Genomic DNA, 27,049 nt, shown 5'->3' with positions numbered 1-27,049 from the left:
ACAGACAGACAGACAGACAGACAGACAGACAGACAGACAGACAGACAGATAGATAGATAGATAGATAGATAGATAGATAATAGATAGATAGATATATGATAGATAGATTGATAGATAGATAGAATGGATGGACAGACAGACAGACAGAGAGATAGATGATAGATAGATAGATAGATAGATAGATAGATAGATAGATAGATAGATAGATAGATAGATAATAGATAGATAGATAATAGATAGATAGATATATGATAGATAGATTGATAGATAGATAGAATGGATGGATAGACAGACAGACAGACAGACAGACAGGTAGATAGATAGATGATAGATAGATAGATAGATAGATAGATAGATAGATAGATAGATAGATAGATAGATGATAGATAGATGTATGATTGATAGATAGAAAGAAAGAAAGAAAGATAGATAGATAGATAGATAGATAGATAGATAGATAGATAGATAGATTGATAGATAGATAGAATGGATGGATAGACAGACAGACAGACAGACAGACAGACAGACAGACAGACAGACAGACAGACAGACAGATAGATAGATAGATAGATAGATAGATGATAGATAGATAGATGTATGATTGATAGATAGAAAGAAAGAAAGAAAGAAAGAAAGAAAGAAAGAAAGATAGATAGATAGATAGATAGATAGATAGATAGACAGACAGACAGACAGACACAGACAGGCAGGCAGGCAGGCAGACAGACAGACAGACAGACAGACAGATAGATAGATTGGATGGACAGACAGACAGACAGACAGACAGACAGACAGATAGATGATAGATAGATAGATAGATAGACAGACAGACAGACAGACAGACAGACAGACAGACAGACAGATAGATAGATGATAGATAGATAGATATATGATTGATAGATAGATAGAAAGAAAGAAAGAAAGAAAGAAAGATAGATGAGAGAGAGAGACAGTAAATATTGCTTCAATAAATTTGTTATGGGTTATTGTTATCGTTTAGTGGGCCCTGTGCGTGGATCCAATTGTGATAAATTCAAAATTGTAAAATTGCACAGAATTTGTGCAACATTTGTGCAAATTTACCAAAGACAAATCAGCATGCTCAGCATCCTCTGATGAAGCGCCCAATGGCACGAAACGCGTCAGGAGGGAGTGGCTGACATGAGGTATGCAGACAGGGGGGAGAGACTGTTATGCATGAACACTTGTATATTGATTGTGCATATTTGAGTATGCTGATTTGTTTTTGGTGAATCTGCACAAATAAATGTTTTAAAGTGAGGATCTGTGCAAGTTTATAATACAGTAAATATTGATGTTCACTTCCATAAGAAAAAAAGGACTTTTAGACTTTTAGACAAAATGTCTCTGTCTTAAATATACACAGAATTTGAGTGCTCACCTGAACGTAATTACCCTCTCGGGTGCCGGGTGCTAAACAGTCCACAGGACCTCCTGCTCAAGGTCCAAATAACTCGAACATCCAAAGAAAACTGTAGCACACCGATCAAACTTGTCTTGTGAAGAAAAGTGTTTTTATTGGCTCACGGCAGACATAAAGTTTGGCAACGTTTCGGGCCACGCAGGGCCCTTTATCAACCCTGCGTGGCCCGAAACGTTGCCAAACTTTATGTCTGCCGTGAGCCAATAAAAACACTTTTCTTCACAAGACAAGTTTGATCGGTGTGCTACAGTTTTCTTTGGATGTTCGAGTTATTTGGACCTAGAGCAGGAGGTCCTGTGGACTGTTTAGCACCCGGCACCCGAGAGGGTAATTACGTTCAGGTGAGCACTCAAATTCTGTGTATATTTAAGACAGAGACATTTTGTGCATACTGCTACTGAAAAATGCCTTACCCTTTAAACAAAACAGGGATTGTTTTTCCATATATTGCAATATATTTAAGCTGGCCAACTACGTCAAAGTCATCCCATATCTGGCCAGTCTTATGCCCAATTTTCATATGATTCATTAAGAATTCTATTACTTCATTATGCATTTTACAAAGGGACTAAGTTTTACCTGCAACTTACTTGCTGCTTTCAAAGTAAAACTCCCAAACTTGGCTGCCCTTTTATTAGACACCAGTGGGATCACCTGACTATAGTTGGGAAGGGTGGGAGCTACAACATGGAGCTGGTCACTGCTCCTGTATAACTATAACAAACAAGGGAAAGTTGTGCTCACCACTAGTTTTTAAAACCATTAGGCGGGGGTGCAATGAGGGTGTGACCACAAAATACATATAGACAAATACAAGAGTCCTCTGCACTCAACCCATTATCAATATATTTAAGACAGAGACATTTTTGTGCATTCTGCTACTGAAAAATGCCTTACCCTTTAAACAAAACAGGGATTGTTTGTCCATATATTGCAATATATTTAAGCTGGCCAACTACGTCAAAGTTATCGCATATATATATATATTCTATATCTATTATACATTATATCACAGTGCAGAATGCTGCAGATTAACACCTTGCATTGGACTGAGCTTGATGCTCCATTAAGTCCTGCTCTACATGTGGGCTCATGCATGTTAGGCCATGCATCTGTCACCTTAGCACCATGATGCCAGCTTTGCATACCATTCTTTAAAAGAAACTAACAACCTCATTGACAAATGAGCTGCACAAGCACTTGGTTCACTAACTGAGCAGATAATTGTGCTTATTAGATTGTAATATAGCAAGTTTTATTGTTGAAAATTTGCCAAAATGACAATTCGCAACGACATTGCCAATTTTTTAAAAGGCGAAGAAGACAAATCGCTAGTGAAAAACCTCAGCGCTAGTGAACTTTTGCAATGTTTCACCAGGCGAACTACCTCTCAGGTGAATGATTGTTAATCTGCAAATTTATCAAAGTGTAAACTTTACAATACATTACCCTTTTTCGCCAAAGTCTGCTTCCTCTGATTCTATCTTGTGAATTGTTAAGATGAAGCTACATCCTCAACATTACTATGTCAGTGACATCCTTTCCTGCATTCAAAAAGTCATAAAAAAAAAAAAAAATGCTGTTGTTTTTTTACATTTTAAAATGGGATTATGTTTAAAAGTTGTAATTGTTAAATATATGTTATTTACACTTTTTTAACCATTTGAAGCTCATGCCACATTTGTTTTATGGTAGACTCAAGTCTAGGACAATTGAGGATCTCTTTTGTCTTTATTTTCCTGCCTTGGACTTTTTCAATAAAATGTGGCTACTTCCAACAATTACACCATCACTAATAAAGACATACATATGACCTATATGACCCTAAATATGTAGCCGCCATATTTAAATTGACGTAAGCAAAAGTATGTTAAAGACGTTTCGCTAGGAAGAAAGTAATGCTGGAAAAAATTCTCTAAGAAATTTGGAAAGACAAATTTCCACATTTTGATGAATAAGCGTAGTCGTAGCGAATTAACGTCTGCCGCATTGGCGTGAAGTGTGGCAACGCTTTCAGAAGAGAAAATTCAGACCTAAGTAAATTTGCCGCATAGACTTTAGCTCTTGATTGTATAGCACGCAAAAATAGGGGCATGCAATAATCTTCCATGTGCAACCCATGTGATGCAACTATACAGAGTGCACAGACCAGGACCTTACCAGGTTCTATAGAACAATATTGCTAACTCAGTAACCCATAGTATCAAATCATGCATTTGCCTTTAACATTTGAAATGTATTAGGTCAGTCAAAGCTACAGTGTTAATTACCAATTAGTTACTGAAGCTGGAGAAATACCATCCACAATACTAAAATACAGTACATCTTACTGAATATCAGCAAGTACAGTAACCAGCAGGTTATAAAACCCTCGGAGAAATAAGTAGGTTATTGTCCCATGACATCAAAACCAAAAAGGAACACTGTTAGCTTTAGTACCGTCATGACAGTTGAATAGATCTCCTGGTAGGTGGTCTATAAGTATTAGCAAGTACTGCTTTGAATTATCCTGAAAATCAAATACTCAAATACTCTACAACCTGAAAGCCCTTTCCACCCGAGGGAATAAATCCCTTGTAGCTCTAACAACAATTCTCCTTCAGATTCAAGTATTAGTGAAGACCTGCCAGCAGAAAAAAAGGTCTTCCTAGGGTACAGAGGCACTACACAATCTTACTTTATTTATTTGTTTTGTACTGAAGAATGCAGTTGCTGGAAACCACTAAGATTAGAAAAATGTAAAGCATCCTATATATAAGCAATTAATTAAATCAAAATTTGTTGGACTGAAGAAGGTCCCAAATGGAGTGAAATCATTCCATCTAGTTGCATTAAATAGGATTCCTATTCTCTTTATGGTTTTCTTTTGGAGACATTTGCCTGTATTCAGTTTGATGAGAATATGTTTTTGGTTTGTTTTTACATTTATGTTTTGGGTTTGTTTGTACATTTCATGGAATTATTCAAAAGCATTCTAAATCTTCTTAAAAATCTTTTATTGGGACATATTCATCTGAATTGCTGTCTATTGGAAGGGGTGTCAAGACTGTAGAATAGCCCTAAGACTAAAAGTTCGTAGTCCTTTAATGATTTAAAGTGGTTTAAATCACCAGTAGTGTAACTACCATACTATAGACAGAGGAGGTGAGTAAGTGCCTAGGGGAGGGTTGAGTATGAATAAAGTCTGACGATTTCATGTTCATATTTAGGGATGTAGCGAACTGTTCGCCGGCGAACTTCGACCGTTCGCGTCCGCCGAATGTTCGCGAACGTCGCGCGACATTCGCATTTTGAGTTCGCGTTCGATTCGAATACAAATCGTTCGACCATTCGACCATTCGAATTCCTTCGACCGCTAAAAATCGAACGATTTCCATTCGTTCGAACGATTGTAAGCATTCGAATGAATGAAAAGCATTAAAATCCTTCGATCCGAACGATTTTAGCGGGTGTTCGATGTTTGCAAACTGTTCGCGAACGTTCGCATTTTTTGCCGGTGTTCGCGAACGGCGTTCGCGAACACCAAATCGGCAGTTCGCTACATCCCTATTCATATTATATCTCTTTCATTTCGCATTTTATAACAGTGCTTCTGAAATCTCCCTTGAACTGTGCAGGCTGAGTAATAGGCATGTCAGGCTTCTGGGTGTTTATTTTCAAACTAAATGAAGAACTGAAAATCAATTTTCTCAGGCAGAGTTTACACAAACAAGGTCATTGCTATGATACACACCCACAAGATGAAAAATATGCTATGTTAAAAATCTCTTACAGAGGAACAATTTATATTGATATATATTCAAATGCAAGGGATGTGTGTTCATTTCATGCCCTTTGGAAGGCATCTAAACTTTTAATGTTTTCTGGTTTAGACCATCGGAATATCTATGCTAGACAGAGTTTTAGTATTTAAGCACTAGTTCTGGATCATTGCTTCCTAAGTCATACCCCAGTGGTGGTTACTTCTAAGAGAATTGGTTTGGAAAAGGCAAGTTATGATTATGGGAACGAGGAAAAAGCAATGGCTCAGACAAATGGTGTTAGTTCATTTCTCTAGAAACTGGAAACTCTTTAACGTAATACCACTTTTAGGGAGAATTTAGGGGCAAATTCATCAAGGGTCGAATATCGAGGGTTAATTAACCCTCGATATTCGACTGGGGAATGAAAATCCTTCGACTTCGAATAGCGAAGTCGTAGGATTTTGCGAAAAAAATGTTTGATCGAAGGAATAAAATCCTTCGAATCAAACGATTCGAAGGATTTTAATCCAACGATCGAAGGATTATCCTTCAACCAAAAAAAGTTAGGCAAGCCTATAGGGACCTTCCCCATAGGCTAACATTGGGTTCGGTAGCTTTTAGGGGGCAAACTAGGGGGTTGAAGTTTTTTCTTAAAGAGACAGTACTTCGACTATCGAATGGTCGAATAGTCGAACGATTTTTAGTTCAAATCCTTCGATTCGAAGTCGAAGTAGCCCATTCGATGGTCGAAGTAGCCCAAAAAACACTTCGAAATTCGAAGTTTTTTTACTTCGAATCCTTCACTCGAAGTTAATGAATTGGCCCCTTAGTGTGTAAGAGAAATAATAGGTGCAAGTCATGTATTGCAAAACATGTGAAACATGTATTGCAAATTAACCCACTATTGGAGCATTGAGCTGGAGGATTCACAGAGCTTTCTCCATCAAGATTCTAGCGGATCCATTCAATATATTTTTTCATTGTTATATAGCAGTAGTGCTAATATCCAATTAAAACATACGTTTCACTATAATTTGCTTAAAAACACCCATCAGATAAAGTCACACAAGAACCTGGCGCAAAATATTATCTTAAAATGCTAAAAATGTTTGAAGGTGGACCATTGCTGGCACTGACAAGACTAAAGGCAACTTCATAGGGTGCATTCCTGTTTCCAGTTCCCTGTTCCAGTGGTCATTTTAAGATATTATTTTGTGCCATGTCAAAGGTTTAAGCATGGTGGTTGTTATGTGATTTTAGCTGATTGGGGGTTGTTCTTTATGTTTTAATTGGATATCAGGTTATAACAAGGGGAGCATTATGTTGAACTGGTCTGCTGGAAAAAACTCAGTGAGACCACCAACTCAATGCTCCAATAGTTGGTTGATTTACAAACTCTTTAATGTACCAGCTATAGAGCAGAAATGTGTGGTCAGGGGTTCTTCCTAGTTGCATAGTTAATTTATATATTATATATACATATCTGTAGATCTTGAGATCACTGAAGCTTTGGATATTATGCCACTCTTAAAGGCATTAATAGAATCTGTCATAATAACATCACCCAAAACTCCCTGCCTTCACCATGATGAACCACCTAAACTGCTTCAAATGAAAGTTCAGTTCCTTAAGTCTAAAGAGGTGGCCTCTATTTGTTTTTCTTTTGTATGTGAACTAAGGTTCCCCTGTTATCTGTCTATAATTTCCTGTAATGTACTTCTAAAGGTGTTCCTTCTCAAGCGCATTTCTGAAGAGAATAAAACAACCTTATAGATTAATTCTTAATTGTTCCATCCCTCTAACCAGTTTAAGCTGGCCATAGACGCAAAGATCCGATCGTATGAATCGAAGATTCGTACGATATTCGGACCTTGTGTAGAGAGTCCCGACATTTTTCGTCCGGTGAAGATCTGTTGGTCGGACAGGTTAGAAAATTTCTGTCGGCTGTGGGTAATATCTCTGCATGTATTGGCGATCATACGATTTTCAGAGGGAGACTGTCACTGGCTTTAACTATCGTACGATTGCTGTCAGGGGCAGAACATCGGCTGATCTGTTCTTACAACTTTATATCGGATCTTTGCGTCTGTGGCCAGCTTTAGTTGCATTCTCTCTGCATTTTCTCCAGCTCATTAATTGTCTTCTTAAGGACTGGAGCCCCAAACTGCATCACATACTGCAGGTGAGGCATTATAAGGAACCTATGAAGAGGCAAAATATTGTTTAATTTAAATATTCTATCCTATAATATATTTTTTTGGTGCATGTCCAAATTTGTTACATCCCTGCACCATAGTAGTATAGCATATTCAAGGCACAGAAGTATATAATAGCAAAGCAGAATATTGCAATTTACAGTATAGTTATAGTACATAGTACAGTACAGCATAGTTACAGTATAGCACAATAAGATTTGGCCCTGAAATTCAAAGCAAATACACTATTTTCATGAAACAAATATCTTGAATTGCCACCTGAAAATATTGCACATTGATATTAAAAACAGACATGTGTAAATATTGTTCTATTTCACTGACTCATAGCCTGCAATTTGTTGCACATTTGGGATTAACAGTATTCATTGTGTTAGAATTGTGTTTGTTATTATTTATCCACGTCTGTTATGTGTGCACCAGGCAGGAAGAGGGACCCTGGAGGGATCTTCTGGTATGCACATGAGTAGGCAGAGAGAGACAATGATGGTTTCAGAGTAAAATCTTCCTATGCAGCTTTTTATAATAATAATAATTGATAATTATATTGTGGACAAAAAATACTCTAATTGGGGCCTTTGAGCAGCTAATCGTGCTCGCTAGGGTCACAAGCAACAGTAAATAAGCCTGGCTCACTAGTGCTAATATTTACTAGATGACATATCATTTTACAACTAATATATACTAACCACAAACAACTAGAGCAGGGATTCTTAAACTATGGATCTGGACCCAAAAATGGATGCCCATGCGATTTAAGTTAGGTCTTTACCCTCTTTTTTATTAATTTGAAATTTTCAATAATAGTAATGCCAAAGAGGTGCATAACGGTTGAAGGTCAATTTAATTTGTTGTCTTGTTAAGTATGCTAAGAAACACTGAACTAAAAGCTCGTATTAGATGAACTGTTATTCTAAACATTCTCCTGAGCTTTTGGTTGCTGGAAGTTATAATTCAAGAACTGATTTGCCCTTGTATCTCTTTAAAAACATTAAATACATGTAGAAAATGCAAGAGACAAGTTTTCTTGTATGCAGTATAATAATCATCATCTAATATTGTTCAGGATATTTCATGCTGTGCATATCAGCTACTTCTGTTCCTTCCAGCATGTGATTTATCAGGAGGCTTTTGGGTTTGGATGTGCAATCATTCTGTGGACTAAAATGACCCAGAACAAACTATGCAGTCTCAAGAAGCAGACCCTACATCCAAGTAGACGTATGGTAAATGCCAAAAGGAGAAAATGTAACATAAAGATGGGAAATCAGATGCAATGCTCCATTTGTTTTGTTTGGTATTTATTATGTCAGCCTTTTGTGATTTAACATTCTCAATCCTGGAACCGAGACTTGAAAGTTATGCGTTGTTTTTCCTTTCCAAGATCCATGTTCTGTGCAGTTGTAAGTCAGAAGTGCAAATAAATAATTTATGTGCAGTCTGAAGCCTACAAACATAAAACCCTACAGTTGTAGCAAATAAAAATGGAATAGTTAATGGCTCATAAATGTGTATACTGCAAGGGAATGCAATGTACCTATTTTGAGGGACATGGAGGTTCATGTATTTATGAATTTGACTACAAGACAAATGGTTGCATAACTTTGCTTTCCTGTACATAATATTTTTTGGATTACTAGTTGTACTATAATAGATGGAAATGGGATTTTGTAGAAATGAGTGTGGCTACTGTTCAATGTATCAAAAAGAAGAGTTCTTGAAGAAGGTTTCAAAAGGTCCAAAATTTTCATTAGTAGTGTGGCCATTAAAACGGACCTGTCACCTACACATATAAAGCTGCATGATGAAAGTTCTTTGCAGTTGAAACATGGAACACAAATTCTATCTTTCATTAAAGCATCTATACCTGTTATAAGCGAAATGGGAAACCGAACCAGGTTAGGGTGAGAAGGGCTAAAAGGAGCCAAAAAGCCCTTTACTAGCAATTTACATGCAGTGTAGGCAGTGAAGCCTTCTGAAATCAGAAGGTATTTACTTGTCTCATGCCATACACACAGCACTGCCTATATACCAAAATAAGAGTTTTGGTTCTCCCATAAGGCATCATGGGCGGAGACATGCAAATCACTCCTTTATGTCCCCTTGGCCAACTATGCATCCAGAACCATTAGGTTTATAGCTAGTGATGACCGAATTTGCGGCGTTACGATTCGCAGAAAAATTCGCAAATTTCCAGCGAAAAATTCACAAATGGCGCAGGAGTCTCGTTTTTTTGACGCCGGCAAATTTCACGAATTTATTCGCTGGCGGCAAATTGTGCAAATTTGCAGCGAATTCGTGCCTGGCGAATAAATTCGCCATCACTATTTATAGCACAGATATGTCTCCGCCCATGATGCCTTATGGGAGAATCAAAACTCTTATACCTGTTATAAAGATGTTTAGATATCTGTGCTGTCAATCTAATATCTTTTCAATCAATTACTTTCACTTTCCATTCAGCAATTCCTCACTGTCACTGCACATTTCCCTTTCCTCCCCAGGCTCTATAATTGTGTAGGCCAATGTGCATGGGCATTAGGTTCCCCATTCTGGTGCATACATTAGATTTTGGGGTGATACACAATTTGTCTCCTGCCTGTGTGCTGTGATTGTGTAAATCCAAGACTGAAGGAAACAAAATTTAAATAATAAATGTAATGTAAGTAAAGTTCATTTTGCTCAACTAACATGATAGAAAGAATTTTGAATTATTTCTTAGGGTAAAAGGTCCCCTTTAACCAGTATCTGAACTGGCTTACCAGAGTACCATAAAAACTCAGTGGGCCCAGGTGTCAGTGTGTCCTACTGCTAACCCAACTATTTGGTCTTTTATGGGGATTTAGGGAAAATTGTCATTTCTCATGTCTGTGTGAGAGTAGAGTAGAAAAGGAGAGGAAGATAGTACTAAAAAAGTAAACTACTTTCCCCATAATTTCCCCATAACAAAAGGCACTATGTTTGCCCAGTTGCAGAAACCCATTGCAACTAATAAGATGTTTGCTTTTAAAACGTAATCCACAAAAATCCTAATTGCTGATCGGTAGCACAGGCAATTTTTTAGTTTTTATTACATAACCCCATAGGAGAACAAAGGAGGTAAGAGAAGGGAGGAGGAAAACTAATTTAAAGCATAATCCTTTTCTGTATGATTTTCTGGTGGGCTCCTGGCCTCCTGGGCATCCTAGACTGGCATTGCTATTAATTAGTGATGGGTGAATCTCTCCCGTTTCGCTTCACTGAAGAATTTGCAAATTTCCCACAAAATTCGCAGAAAATCTAGAAAACTAACTGAAAATTAGTGCAATTCGTACGTTTTCACGAAAAATTCATGAAATTCAGCCGTTTTCCCAAAAAAATTGTGAAATTCGAAAGTTTTCACGCAAAATCGAGCAATTCGGAAGTCTTCATGAAAAAATCGAGCATTTCGAATGTTTTCACAAAAAAATTGTGGAAATTGCCGCAGGCGAATTTTCACCGCAGAATTTTCAAAACAGATTCGCAAATTTATTAGCCGGCGGCTTAACACAGAAATTTGCCGAAAATTTGTGCCTGGCGAATTTATTCGCCCATCACTACTATTAACTAAACAGCAGCAGAAGTTTATAGTGAGTTTATCACACTTTCAGCCTGTCATATTTAATGAACAAAAGTACAAGAATATTCATACTTATCCAGGATCAGACTGGGACCAGTGGGCTCCAGCATCTAGGATGCTACATATACTCCCCAGACCGGGGCCACCTCCTCTTGTCGCAGCCACAGGAGGTAGGTGGCAAAAGTTTAACTACTTAGTACATGCAGGGGATGGGAGGCAGACCCTGGGAGGGTTGGCTCTCGAGATGGTAAGGGTTGTAGCCCCAGGGGGCCTCTGGCATCCCAGTCCAACGTTGTGTCTATCAAAAATGAAATAGAGCTTCCACCAAGTTTAATAGTTACAGCTTGCTATTTTTTTGGGATTTTTAGAGGCACATTTAGCAAAAGATCAACTTAATTTTTACCCTGTGATATGTCCCTAAAATCCAATATAAATGAATAGAGATGGCAGAATTTCCTTTTAGTGAGCTGTAGCCAGCTTTAATTAACCCTCCAATAAATACGACCCATGATTTCGATGTCAATAAGTTTGATATCCTCAAATACAAAATTTAAATCTTAGCAGATTGCTTAAATGCAGGCTGCTAAACAAATCCTTTGCCCAGAAGAATGGATAGGCAGATGACACAAGTACGTAACTTCTTTTACAGAGCAGACAACCTCGTTATCTATAACGATTTATTTGTGCAGAAAGTCATAAGGCTTTACAGAATGGAAATGCCTGAAACTGGTTATCCAAAAACCAAAAGAAAATGAGGTTCATTATGCAAAAATTGGCAGGCTGAAGCATATATGTGGTCATCCTAAAACTTAAAACAACTGCTATATTATTGCTTGCTGACTGCATGTCAGCATTATCAAGAATAGGCTGTACCTCTGAAACTAAATCACAGTCTTTTTTTTACAGATGATGATTTCCCAGGTCATTGGCTATGCTTCTAATTATTGAAATCACATGGTCTGCTGTATAAGAAACCTTTTCAACACGCTGTGTTGAATTACTATGACGGCAGTTGTCATTAGCAATACATTTTGGGAAAACTATGTAAAGCAGCGGATGGGGTCTTCTAATTCTTCTGGGAATTATACTATTTGTTGTCATGGGCTTACAACAGATACTTTTGAATCAATAATGGAAAAACATGAAACTGGCATAGGGGAGCATAAGGAAAATAATTTGATTCCTTCACCATGTATTGATCTTGGAGATTCAAATGGGTTTTTCGAATTACAAGAAGGTCCTTCAAAAAAGATTGATGAAAATGATAACCTCAGTATGGAAGCTGGACACATTTCTTCGGACTCAAGTATTGAAACAGATGTGCATAGCAGTGATGAAAATGATGAGCAGTTTGTCAAAGGTACTGAACTTCCTTCATATACGGTGAAAGGAGATTTAAACAATGACAGCTTATCACAAAATGAAGTCCATGAGGTCTGCAAACACAGAGAACATTCTGGGGCTGAAAATGTCCTGTTACACCCAGAGGAAGAAAAAAATTATAATGATACCAATGGTGGTTGTGTGATTAGCAGTAGTGAAAACATCATGGAAAATCTTCACATAATGGACTTTATTTCTGAAAATGATGCATCAGGAGAAACATGTAACTCTACAAATATTGAGGAAATTGTTAGGCACGGCAAACAACTGCTGCATTCTTCTTTAATTGCACAACAACGAAGAAAAACAGAGGCTTCAAAGGATGGACATGAAAAACCTCTGTGTGATTTGGTACTTGATTGTCCTCCTTGTGGCCCACATACAAAGTCTGAAACAGGCACCAAAGATTTACCTCTGCCTCAACACTGCCCAGACGGAGAGTTAAAACAGAACAATGGGGATGGTCTTATAAACCCATTAAGCAAGAACTTAAAAAGTTTCTATTTATCAGATGTTGTTCACTGCTTCCACCATAAAGCCCATGGAACTGTTCATGATAAAGTAAGACTTCGGAGAAAAAAGGTACATGATTTTGTTATTAATGTATTGTACCAAGGGAATAATTAATTTATGCTCTTAAAAAATACCAACGCATAGTGGAATGGAGCACATGTCCTTAATACATATCATGTTCATTGTCACTTTTTTGTATTCACTGCACACTGTGCACCTGTTCAGAAGGAACTCACTTTGTAGCCTTATATTCACTTCTTTGAAAGTCACTTTACCCAGCTGACCAGCAACTCATGCACCTGCATCTAATCCACAACAATGTTACCCAAGTTCCTAACTTGAGTCTGCGCCACCTTAAGAATGATCTGCACATTAAACTGCACTTGTCTGGTATATGTACTTTCTGCTGACTTTCCAATGTGCTCCCTCATTCCATCCCTAGCATAATATTTAGGATATTCTTGCTCCAACCCTTCCTGTTTGCATATATAGATACTTGGAGCTCCTTTTGTGGATTGTCCTAAGGTTTCCCATAGCTACTTCTTGCTAACATAATCTCCTAACATGTGTATAAGTTAGGCGCATGTCCCCCATCTGAACTGTATAATTTGTACTGCATATACTGTATGCCTCGGTTTGCCAGCACCATCACATTTTTCTAAAACAAATAGCAGCTTTCAACTAGAGACCATTTTCCCTCTGACACATCATCAGTGATATTTACATCTGCAAACAGCACATGTTCCCTGTAAAGTTCATGCAGTTAAAAATGCAGGCTTACACAGGCAGAATTTACTTTGATGAAAAATTCTACTTGGATTAAGCACTGCAATGGATAAAATAAGCTCACTAGAGAATGTCTGGAGAACCAACTAGAGCAGACTTTCTATGGAAAGCATCAATGCTATCTCTTCTCTGGCTGCTAGACTGGGGTGCATGCTTAGTAATCTGAGCTGAGAGGAACTGAGCATGTGCAATAGCCAACAGCCAAAACTAAGTTTTGAGGGAGGGGGCTGAGTAGGTTAGAGGAGGAGAAGAAATCCTAAGTGATTAAGTGAATGCTGCAGCCTTACTATTAACCTTTAGACCAGAGGAAAAAACTTTAATTTGAAGGTGGTTCTTCACAGTGAGGGCAGTGAGCTTGGGGAATGTTGTGATGGCTGATTTTGTTAATGATTTCTTGATTTTTTGGACAGGCATAATATCCAAGGCTATTGTGATACTAAAGTCTAAAATTAATATAGATATTGGTTTATATCGTTTCATTGGGCGTGTGTAGGTATGGGCGCTGGATTTCATTTGGATGGGTTAAAATTCATGGACTTTGGTCTTTGGTCTTTTTTCAACCCAATTTAACTATGTAACTAAGCAACTACAACCAGAGTGGCAGGTATTTAAAGATTTCAAAGAAGATGTTCCCTGATTCATTTTTCTGTTGGTGGTTTACATGCCCTTTAATTGATAAAAAAAACATGACTAATCCCCTTGTCACATTGTATTTTCAATTATAAAAATTCTAATTAAATAAATAACTAATTAAATATTGGCAAATTTAAAGAGATTGCTATTAACATCTTATTCACCAAGTGCAAAAGCTGATCTACTGGATCATTTATGGTTCATATTAATGTTCTATGATTCGTCCTAATTTCTGTAAAATAAGTATAAGGTGATTCTTACAGGGATATCTGCAAATGTTTATTGCATGAACATTAATTCATTTAATTTAGTGAAACATATTTGTAAAAGTATTTTGTATTGCCATGTGGTTAAACACAGTTATAATGAATGATACAACTTCATACAGAGGTGTTAATGAATATGTAACCTCCAATGGCTAATTTCTTATAAAACTTGTGAAAATGGCTGCAAAGTTATACGTAGCAATTGCAAAGTGAACAAAGGCCAAAATACCCCATGTATAAGGATCTTAAAAACAATAAACAATAGTGGGCCGGAACAATGCACACATTCAGCTGCGCAAGGTACAGGTATGGGACCTGTTATCCAGAATGCTTGGGACCTGGGGTTTTCCGGATAACGGATCTTTCCGTAATTTGGGTCTTCACGCCTTAAGTCTACTAGAAATTCATGTAAACATTAAATAAACCCAATAGGCTGCTTTTGCTTCCAATAATTATTAATTATATCTTAGTTGGGATCAAGTACAAGGTACTGTTTTATTATTACAGAGAAAAAGGAAATCATTTTTAAAAATTTGGATTATTTGGATAAAATGGAGTCTATGGGAGACAGCCATTCCGTAATTCGGAGCTTTCTGGATATCGGGTTTCCGGATAAGGAATCCTATACCTGTACATTCAAAATATGTCTAAATGCTGCTTTAAAGAAAGACTTTGCAAGCATATAGGAATTTTCAGTTTGTATTCCATGCTTACTGGATGGTCTAAGTCACATTTTTTAAGGATTGCAAGTAACCTAAAACTATTTCAAATTTAATAAGCCATGAAAATAGTGTTCTGGGAAGGAGTGCCAGGATATTGTAATACTGTATATTTTTAAAGCAAATTTACAATCTATACGTTTTTGGCATCAAGTTAGAAATTTCAGAGGCTGCCAAGATTGTCTAGACGGCACCAGGGCCTTAAATGGAGATACGTTTATCAGAAATAGGCAGCAGGCTTGTATCCTCATTGTGGGTAAGGCTGTAAGGATATTACAATAGGATGACATCTTGCAAATGAGTCACCAAATGTGCATTTTAAAATGTAATTTTCCAAAGTTTTTTTACTTTGCGTTATTCTGCAGAGTGTTATTCCTGAGACACAATGCAAAGCTTTAAATTTTTTTCTTTTGCTCTATAAATTACTTTTGCATATAAGTTTTAAATTCTACATACTGTACGTACAGTATCTGTTAAAGAAGCAGTACACCAAAAAATTAAAGTGTTTTAAAGGAATGAAAATATAATGTGCTCTTCGATTTGATGCACATTTCATATCAGGAATAAAGGTCCCCGAACGACTGATTTTAGTGAAATCCGACCAATCTGTCAAATTATTGTGAAGTTAGTGGGATTCGAACGATTGTACATCATACGATTTTTCATCCGACATCTGTCAGAAAATTGATCGGCCAGGTTAAAAAAATCTTTATCAGTCCCAGTGCAATGTATCTATGTCTGCAGGGCCAAGCAGGCAGCTCCCCTTCAGTTTTGCTGGCAATATCGCCTGCAATGGTCTTTTTAGTTGATGGACACATCGTTTCAAGATAATCTTGGTCTCACGATAACGATTGGATCTTTTAAAAATCTTTACATCTATGGCCAGCTTTAGATGAGATGAGCCATGATTTATATTTGCATTCCTTACAGCTGAAGAAGTGAGTCTGAGACTCATCTACGTAGCCTATGGAAAGATAAATTGCTCATCCAGAGACAAATTGTATCTCTTTCATTGAACCTTACATATGTTCAGAATAATTGGATTAAAAGTCTATCTCACAACTACTGCCTTGAGATGCAAGTGCATTCCACAGTAGAAAGCCCTGCATGGAAGACAACATTTTAATTTTTTATCCTGAAAGTTTTTTTTTTTTGCCAAGGTTAGGTCCTATTAATCATATTCACAAATGGGGGGGAAGCTTGTGTGTATATATATATATATATATATATACAAAAGGTTAGTAACAGCACTCACGCTCAGGTGATTTAGGTTGCGGTACCTCGGGGGAACTCCGGTTAAGGTGGCCATACACGGAGAGATCCGCTCGTTTGGCCAAACAAGCGGATCTCTCCCCAATATGCCCACCTTGAGGGCCCGACGATCGGATCTTAACGAATAGTAATGGGTGGTCGGATCGCAGGGGCGCATCAACGAATAAATGCGGCCGCGATCCGACGGGATTTTTCGTCCCATCCGTTCGAGATCTGGCTGACTTTCGGCCAGATCTCGATCGGTGAAGCCCGACGGGGGGCCCCATACACGGGCCAATCGGCCCGTGTATGGCCACCTTAAATCTCCCATAACATATACAAACGAAAAAATGGACAGCACTCGCTATTAATGCTCAAATTCTGTATTAAAAAGTAAAAAACTTTACATCACCATAAATGTGCACATATGAATTCAGGCCCTTTCTCAAGCCATGTGTGACATTGGTATAATTAGCACTAATAGCGAGTGCTGTCCATTTTTTCGTTTGTATATATATATATATATATATATATATATATATATATATATATTTCTATAAACATAAAATTCTCTACTACAAAAAATATAAAACTGTTACAAATCACTTTTAGCTTCATACTCTTTCGTATAGGAAATACTAAGTAGGGGTCCTTTGTTCAGGACAAGGGTGCAAATTGTGAAAAATTAGCAAGATCTGCTGTTTTTTGTATTTTGCACTCTGCCCTGCAAAGTGGTGCAAAGACTTGCTTCCTGTGAAGTTAGAGATCACCACAGGAGTGAAATTCTGTCACTCTTCATTCATTTCTATGGGATTTTTGAAAGTGAACGTTCGCCCTTTGATAAATATACCTAAAAAATGCCAAGAAGTAAATAATGGAGAGTGTCGGACTTTCACTCTAGTGGACTGTGGTGATCTCTAACTTCACTCTTTGATAAATATGCTCCATATTCTCTTTAGGTGTATACTACCCCTTCAAGCATATATTAACATCATGGAGAAAAATGGTCACTGTATTCTGATTTTTGCATGCTAAATAGACAGATATCTTACAATGGACCATGAACTGTCCAAACTGCCCAATCATGTCTGGGAAGATATATGGCTAGCTTAACTCTCTTTCTTAAATAGACTCATCTTAATCTAAATCCTATTAAATGTATTGTTACTTAAAGGAACAGTAACATCAAAAAATTAAATTGTTTTAAAGTAATACAAACATAATTCAGTGTTGCCCTGCACTGGTAAAACGTATGTGTTTGCTTAAGAAACACTACAATTGTTTATATAAATAAGCTGCTGTGTAGCCATTGGGGCAGCTATTCAAATGAGAAAAGGCTCAAGTCACACAGCAGATAAGCTCTGTAGAACATAATGGTGTTATCTGTTATCCATTATTTATCCTGTGTCATATAGCCTTTTTTTCAATTTCCGTCATTGCTATTCAGCAGCTTGTTTATATGAACTATAGTAGTGTTACTGAAGCAAACACATCAGTTTTACCAGTGCAGGGCAACAGTAGATGATATGTTCATTACTTTAAAACACTTGAATTTTTTTGGTGTTACTGTTCCTTTAAGTAACCTGGACATATTACTTCTCAACCAATCAGAAATGGGCACTAACATACCCAGAAGAATTAAAACACTTAGAGTGGCACACATCTCTGAAAAGGCATGCTTGTATTGGCTTTACTAATTCCTTACTACTGCATGGGAATTTATGCCTTTTACTAGTCTAGATAGCTTAAATAAAATAGGTATACATGCTGATTTGGTATAGAATTTCAACTATAGTACTAAAATATAAAATAACATGTCTTATCATTTATTACGTGACTTCCATGCCCACGTGTTTTTTTTTTCTAACCTCAGCCTAGACTTTTTAGAGTGACCCACTGGGAAAGAATGCTAGTAAACTCTAAACTGCCCAGCATTTCTTTTTGATGTGGGTATCTGTTGGCTTCTCAGTTATTTCAGCTCTGTAATTGCAACAATGTATTAGTTTCTATTACAGGTGATAATTATTTACAGGTGATAATTACGGCTCATTTTGTATTTCTGGAGCTATTTTTAAGAAAAACACATTGTTTTATAGCTGAAAAAGGTTTGAAAGACTCAAGAGCAGAATCCATATTTTTGTCTGCAAAGAGTTGATGTTGAAGCTGTAAGTAAAAAAGATTTTATTAGGAATTTAGATCTTAAAACAGTGGTTTCAAGTCTGTGGCACTGGTGATGCTTTGGATGCCGCATGCAATCTAAACGACAGTTAGGGAGTTATTTATCAAGGTCCGAATTTATCTCAATATCTGCTGCTACAAACTCCGATCTAAGCCGCTCGGGTTTTTTACGCTTATTTGTTATTACATTTTCCCAAAAATTACCTTTACGGGAAAAGCTCAGATTTTCACGATTTTTTCGTGAATTTTCCCCAAAAACTCAAAAAAAAAAAACGAAAGCTCCGAAAACATAATGAAATTGCCTGAAACCCCTGACACAACCAAAAATCAATGGGACTGTTCCGATTGACTTTTATGCAACCTCTATAGGTTTGAGATGCCGTGTTTTTATATTCTTAGCCCTCGGGGTTTAATAAATTCAGAAAAATTTGTGATTTTTTTAAAAGCCTATTATAATACAAAAAATCTAGAATTTTACGGACTTCGGGGAATTTCGGGTATTCGGAGCTTAGTAAATAACCCCCTTAGGGTCTAAATAGTGTAAATGGTTATTTGATTTCCTAGATATACCTGAAAGCCTAGCTGAAGGCCAGTCAGTTAGGGAGAGAATATGTGTTTGCTTTCCTATATATTCTTGAAGCTGGGACTGTATGATATTTTCCTTTATCTATACTCATTTCATTAGCTAAAGGTGGGACCAAACAATTTAGGCCTCTAAAAATACATTGTACAAAAAAGCTCATATATTAAACCCTGCTTCATCTAAATAAACCATTTTTATAATGTAAGGACCCATAGGATTACTAAATTTATATGGTTTTAAATCCCTACACTTCCTTATTTCCTTAGTTGCTGGGCAGATGACCATGTTTCTAGTTATTGGCCTACTGGCCTATTACCACTTCCTGCCACACTTTAACATAGTGCCTGGTTAGGGGTGGATCTCTCTCTTTAGCTTCTAGTTGCTGATCCAGCTGGATGTGCTATAGGGAGCCTGGGTATACCAAGGCCCAGTAAAGATGGTCTGCACTAGAGGAACCTAGTGAAAGTTGGGGAGCAGGGACCCCATGAATGAAGCTTTGACAGAGTCGGGTTAACTCTTTCATAGCACTTTTGAGGAAAGTGATATAGAGAGGTTAAATAGCACAAGCAGCCTGTGCTGCAACCAGGACTGTAGTAGGGAGAAGCTCTCCCCTAGGCTCTGAGTCTGCCTAAATTGAAGGGACCTCAGCTACATAGGGAATGAGGCCTCAATATATTATACCTGATTTCCACTGTATGGGGTTCAGACCACAAAGGGGCATTCCAACATAAAAGTGTACCTTAAACTTCCATAGCTACAACCACATAGTGTAACCGTGTACTGCCTTTCCTAGATTTCCTAGATCCTGGTATATTTACCATCTTCAAAAATTGCCATTTTAAGAAATAAGATGACCCCTGGAATTGTATGATTCACGATGCACACAAACAATGCATACATGTTAGGTCACATGAGCCAATTAGCAGACAGAATTCTGTGTTTTGCTTCCACACTTCTTCCCGTTACAGTTAGAGCTGTAGTATTTCTGGTCAGGTGATCTCTGGGGCAGCAAACAGACCATCACAAAATGGGGGTTGAAGGGGAAATATGTAGAAGGGCAATATTTACTTAAATATATGTATTCCAGTTTGGTGAGATTCTTTAATATGTAATTTCATATAGTGTAAATTATCTGTTGCTTAAAGGGATACTGTCATGGAAAAACATGTTTTTTCAAAACGCATCAGTTAATAGTGCTGCTCCAGCAGAATTCTGCATGAAATCCGTTTTTAAAAGAGCAAACAGATTTTTTTATATTCAATTTTGAAATCTGACATGGAGCTTGACATATTGTCAGTTTCCCAGCTGCCCCAGTCATGTGACTTGTGCCTGCATAAGCATACCTCCCAACTGTCCCGTTTTTTAGAGGGATCGTCCCTCTTTTGACAGCTCAACTCACATTTGCACTGGAAAGTCCCGTTTTTCTTTGCACTGAACGGCCAGAAAAAGAAACAACATTTCTAACTTAATTGGCTTTTGGTAGAGAGCCCAGAACAGCCACAGCTGCTTATAAGATACTTTTGTAACAATTTCAAACTAAGGAAATAAATAATTGTAACGATATAAGATAACAGGTCCCTTGGGAAAAGTTAGACTCACAGCTTAAAGGGCAATTCAACTTCATTAGCAAAACTGTAATAACTGAAAAAAACACAGAAATACTTTCATTACTTTCCAAATTTTGTAAAATGAACATGGTAATTAGGAGATGAGGCCACAAAAATGGGCGTGGTCATAACATTTTTGGAGGTATGTCTTAAGTATTCATTTTGAGGATATCGTTTTCCTTTAACTGTACAAATACGGTCATTACTAAAAACTAAAGGTGAAAGTGTATTGGAAAGGAGGTGTTCCCACACAGATGTGGTTTTTAAGTTAATTAAGCAATTAGCATTCTATTAGCTGTATTTATAATAATATTGGCTGTGTTATTTATTATGCCTGACTGTCAATAACCAAATAATGTGACATGTTTCACACGTGAGACTATGACGTAACATTTAATATGGCATAGCAAAACGTCCGTGTGCTGAGTTTCTTATGACTGAATCTGTAATCATCTTAATAAGTACCAGCTGAATATACTGGATTATGTGTGCTGGAATCTGTGTAATACAATACAGCAATGTTTATGTGAGAGAAGAAAACAGAGCCACTGAAATGACGTTCTTAAAAAAAAAAAAAAGGGAAATCATACAACAAAAAAAGCGACTATATTCTGCTCATTCCATTACATGGCATATTCCCCACTGGTGCAGAAGAGCCTAAGGCCATTGCTGTCACACCCTTAATCACTTTAATGGGCAACATATGGCAACTCTGGCGCTGATGTTTTTATTGGCCCGAAATTGCACACAATGTCATTTTTGGTTTTAAAAGTTAACAAGACTCTAGCATGCTTTCCCATTGAAGTGATCAGGAGGCAGTACAGATATGGGATCTGCTATCCAGAAACCCATTATCCAGAAAGCCCCAAATTACAGAAAGCCTGTCTCCCATCAACTCCATTTTATCCAAATAATCCAATAATAATAATAAAACAGTAGCTTGTATTTGGAAGTTTATTCGGTTTATTTAATATTTACACAATAAAAGTATATTTCCCCCACCATTTGGGGTATAATACAGATATATACTTATAATACTTTATTACCTTAAAAAATTATAGCTTTTCTAGAAAAATTCCCTTGACTTACTATTAATAGAGGTATTTAGTCAAACAATAAGGTTTGTTATAACAATGTTTTGAAATATAAGTTTATAACTAGAATACTGTATAAACATATTGTTTGTGACCAATTCTATACAAATTTTAATAATTAATGTGATTATTAATGTCATTATGTGTTAATGTAAAAACTTTTACTTAAAGTATATATTAGGCTTTTACCAAAAGCTGTAATTTAACTTGGAAAAACCCCAATAAAAACTTATTGAAATTATTTAATATTTACATGATTTTCTAGCAGACTGAAGATATGAAGATCCAAATTACGGAAAGACCCATTATCAGGAAAATCCCAGGGCATCCCTGAGCATTCTGAATAATACCTGTAGTGGTGATTTTAGGTACTTTTTCTCCCAGCTGACATACGCCAGCAGAAAATATTCCCCATCTGCAATAGACCAAAGGAGACAGTATATGAACTGATACTATTCCTATAAAGCCCTTTGACAGCAGAAACATGAATCAACATTACTGGACAGAATTGATGTAAATACCTAAGCATATGCAATTGTGTGTGACTGAATTTGAGTTCCAATTATCCCTAGATAATTATCCACTCTTACAAAAGTTTAGGGGCCAGATTATTGTAAAAATAATGAGTGACACAATATCAGTTCATAAAACTTCTTATTAATGCTTTTACACATTTCCAATAGATACTTGTTAAGGTGGCCACAATGAGAATGACAGACGAGTAGATATTTCCCCCGCTATGCCCACCAAAGACAAGCGATATCGGGCTAATCCGATCATTTGGTCCTAGGCGCGTACAGGACGAGGACCGTATCAACTAGTCAATAGGGATGTAGCGAACCGCCGATAATGTGTTCGCGAACGCCGTTCGCGAACACCGGCAAAAAATGCGGACAGTTCGCGAACAGTTCGCGAACTTCGAACATCCGAAAATCCCTACTAGTCAATGCGATCCTCAACTGGACAGTAAAATAAAACCTGTCCAATCAATATCTAGCCGATGTTTGGCCTGATATCAGTCGAGGAGGCCTGTTGGAGGCCCCCATACAAGAACAGATAAAATGCTGAATCGTTTCAAAGGACTCCTTAAATCCCATGCCAGGCTATTGAGGATGTTCTTGGTGACCTCCAGTCAAGATATCTTTTACTTGACTTTTGAAGTTATCTATAAATTTGACAATTATTATGCTGGGTGGCTTTTTTGTCAAACATTGGCATGTTAATTTAAATATACAGTATAACCTTAAGTGAACCAACAAATCCAGTACAGGTATGGGATCTGTTATCTGGAAACCCATTATCCAGAAAGCTCCAAATTACTGGATGACCATCTCCAATAGATCTCTAAATAATACAAATTGTTAAAAATGATTTCCTTTTTCTTTGTAATAATAAAACAGTACCTTGCACTTGATCCAAACTAAGATATAATCAATCCTTACTGGAAGAAGAACCAGCCTATTGGTTTAATTAATGTTTAAGTGCTTTTCTAGTAGATTTAAAGTATGAAGATCCAAATTACCAGGTCCCGAGCTTTCTGGATAACAGGTCCCATAACCGTAGTAGAAATTAGCTTTTATGTTTATGTATGAGATATATTGGAGATAATGCATTTACTATGTAGAAGTCATGCAAGATTTACAAAGAACAAAAATCCTGCTGATGCTATTTAAGGTCAACTTCTCCATCAGATGATGTTCTAGAAGCATTCCATACTTGCTAATGAATGCATCACTCTATAAGCAGGAGCTGCGTTTGTTTTGCAATCAACCATAAAAAAATAAAATCTGACTCCAAATAAGGCTATACTGACACTACCACAATTTCATTGGATTCCTCAAGGAGAACCCGGGAGCCAAGGAGACCATGCCTATATTTTCTCTTCTCCAGACAAACTATCCCAGTCCCAGAAGGCAAATGCAAGTTTGTATAGAACAAAATTTGGTGAACATAAAGAAATACAAAAAAAAAAGTATTGGACAGCCCCTGTGCGCAATTCTCTTCTCCTTATATTCTGAGATAGTGTATGCAATTACTAAAGCTAAAAGGAAAGAATTAAAAAAACAAGCCACGCAAATGTTGGCAGTGACCAGGCTTGCAAGCAGCTTTTTATTCCAGGAACTGAATCATGCTGTAGAAATGTGTTTGCCATCTGCTAAGACTCAAAAGTTTCCATTTTAACTAATATAACTGTAATAAGTACACATTTTTATGTACACAGTGGTCATTTTACAGTCCCTCGTTTGAAACGTTCTTAACCTTCCATCTGTTTTATGAGATGTAGTTTGTGAGACTCGATTTGTAGGACAAACAAAAAGGGCCAGCACCAAACCCGTGTACATTTAGTCATACATGACCCTGCTTCGAGTCATGGTCAGGACACAAATAAAACTTCCTCTGCTGGGATTTGAAGATCATTATTTCATTCTTTTAAATGAATGAACAAGAGGAAGTGTTTTGCCTTTGTGTTTTTTTCTTTGTATAACAATGTTTTCTTACCATGTATAAAAATTTAAGAAAATGTATTGTGTACAGTCCCTTAACCCATTTAAATCAACACCGTTGCAGCTGTACTTTCTAAAAGAACCACACTCGCGTGCCTTTAAAGACAATTTACTCTTAAAGATTCCAGTAATGATAAATATGAAAAAAATACTGGGCCTAATACAGGATCAATATACTGTATAGCAGTTGCCCTATAATTTATATAGAGTTTCTGTTCTGTTTCTGTTTCTAAGGCTCATTTATGACAATGATGCAATTGTTGTGAGAATTGACTCTATTTATTTGTACTTGCTTCCAAATATGCTCCCACCTCCTCTTACAAATCATGTGCAACTATGGATGTTGATGTTGAAGAAGCCTTGAAGGTGGCAGTAGCAGTACAGTAGGCATCATCAATAGGCACAGTGTACTAAAGACTAAAGAATTTGTTTATTTTGATGCAGAGTGGCAGAAATAATCTTGAGAAACAAAGAGTTTGTTATGTAGACCATATTGGATGGATTATAGGAAAACAACTCCTGTAATGCTGTAAATCCAAAAATTATAATGGCCAAAAGGTTCAACATCCCTATAGTATTAATGATCCAGGCCTTCAGAGCAGCGCCGGATTTCAATGAGGGGCTCCCTTAGGCTGCCGGGTCCGACCAGCGGCCGCGCGGTCCTAGCGCCCACCCCACCTCCCCTTCTCAGCGCACCAGCGAAAAAACGCTGGCGCAGCTGCTGTAATTGAATGGGGACGCACACGTCCCCATAATGCGGCTGGGCGGCATGCCGCCCCTATTTTTTTGCCGCCCTAGGCCCGGGCCTATGCGGCCTTGCCGCAAATCCGGGCCTGCTTCAGAGTTGTCATAGTTTCCCATCTTTTTGTTAGGAGTGTCTGCAACACTCACATGCTCAGTCAGCTGCTAAACATTTTAATATCATTGCAAATTATTCAATTGTGGGGTATGCGTAATATGTTCTATTGCGATTAAGTTTATCTAGCAACTTTCCTACTTGTTGACTGAAGGGTTGGTATGTCCATTTTATTGCCACATCTGGCTCAGTCCTATTAATTGCTTAATTACTGATAACCAGGACTAGGAGAGTCTTGTCTTTAAACTTGTCTTAATAAATCAACTTTCCGCCCTCACCCATGTGACCTCCTTGCTGTATATTAGGGCATTCACTTAAGCAAGATGAGCCTGGTTCTACCCTTTAACTACAGTATGTTTAAATTGATTGCCTCTCTCTCTCTATCCCTCTGGAATGCACAATCAATTGCAATAAACTCACAGCAGTTCATGATCTCTTTACACCCAAATCTCTTCACCTTCTAAATATCACTGAAACATGGCTCTCTCCCACTGACACTGCTTCACCTGTTGCCCTGTCCTATGGAGACTTCTCATTTACTAAAACTCCAGGTGATCGTCACGGCGGTATGGTTGACTTTCTTCTCTCCACGAAATGTAGGTATCAAACTTTAACCACACCAACTTCTTTATCCTTCACTTCTCATGCTTGTTTTCTCCAATCTCTCTGCATGTCACAGTCATATATTGCGCCCCTGGGACCTACTCTACTTTCTTGGATCACTTTGCTGCTTGGCTTCCATACTTTCTCTCCAGTAAAACACCTGCTCTCAATTTAGGTGACTTCAATATTCCCATTTACAACTCTGCTTTTCCTGCCACCTCTTAAACTCCTGTTGCTAACAACTTAATTTGGACACTCTCAGTGGACTGACTCTGCTACTCCCATAGAGGGTCATGCTCTCATCTCTCACCACCCACCAGGCCCAGACTGGCAATCTGTGGGTTCTGGCAAATGCCAGAGGGGCTGCTATAAGGTGCCATAGAAAATCAGTATTTAGTGGGCTGGTGGGGGTTGTTTGGGCCTCTATGTGGGCTTATTGGGCCTCTGTATGCCTGAAATGGCAGGGCCTATTTTAATTCTCAGTCCGGACCTGCCACCCACACATACATAAACCTGAATACATCCAAAACAATTATCAATAGTAAAAGCACAGCCAGTCTCTCATATTAACAATCTTTCCTGCCCGAATATGGCAGCTTCTCTCTACACAACAATGCTCTTTCAACATCTATTGACTCCTTTGCTCCTTCTACCACCTGTCACAGTCGACCCAAACCCTGGCACACTACTTTAACTTGGTGCCTCAGAAGATATAGTAGATCAGCTGAATGTTATCTTAAGTGGTGAACATGAAAACGGCTTAAATTATACTAATTCAGGATGGCTTCACTAGCCCCATCTCAACATATATATTTTTGTATTTGTGTACTTTCCAAAAGAGGCTTTCCAAAACTAAGGACATTGCTGCTATAACAGAACTGTAACATTATTGCATTATTATAGGATCATGCTGGCAGAGGACAGGAGGCATGGGATAAAGGTTTAAGCATAATAAATAAATAATCCCATGAGACTGCTCATATTGCTTTAAAAGAAAAACACACACAGATGTTACAATGGGCAAATCAACAACTTGATTGAATAGGATCACAGCTGCAGGGTCCAAGGTGGGGAA

General features: G+C 37.5%; 1 protein-coding gene across 2 annotated transcripts in view; it reads left to right on the top strand.

Moving 5' to 3' along the window:
• LOC108706599 (rho GTPase-activating protein 7) overlaps window positions 1-27,049 on the top strand; it is a 211,423-nt gene that overhangs the window by 1,687 nt on the left and 182,687 nt on the right. For both annotated transcript variants that reach the window (XM_041579485.1, XM_041579484.1), the window contains one exon: window positions 11,905-12,963. In XM_041579485.1, the coding sequence (XP_041435419.1) occupies window positions 12,001-12,963 (963 nt within the window). In that variant the 5' untranslated portion in view covers window positions 11,905-12,000. The remainder of the gene's footprint in view (window positions 1-11,904; window positions 12,964-27,049) is intronic.

This window comes from Xenopus laevis, chromosome 1S (genome assembly GCF_017654675.1).
Source record: "Xenopus laevis strain J_2021 chromosome 1S, Xenopus_laevis_v10.1, whole genome shotgun sequence".
NCBI classification, from domain to species: Eukaryota; Metazoa; Chordata; class Amphibia; order Anura; family Pipidae; genus Xenopus; species Xenopus laevis.
Note: the sequence above shows the minus strand (reverse complement) of the source record. Positions and strands in the feature narration are given on the sequence as shown.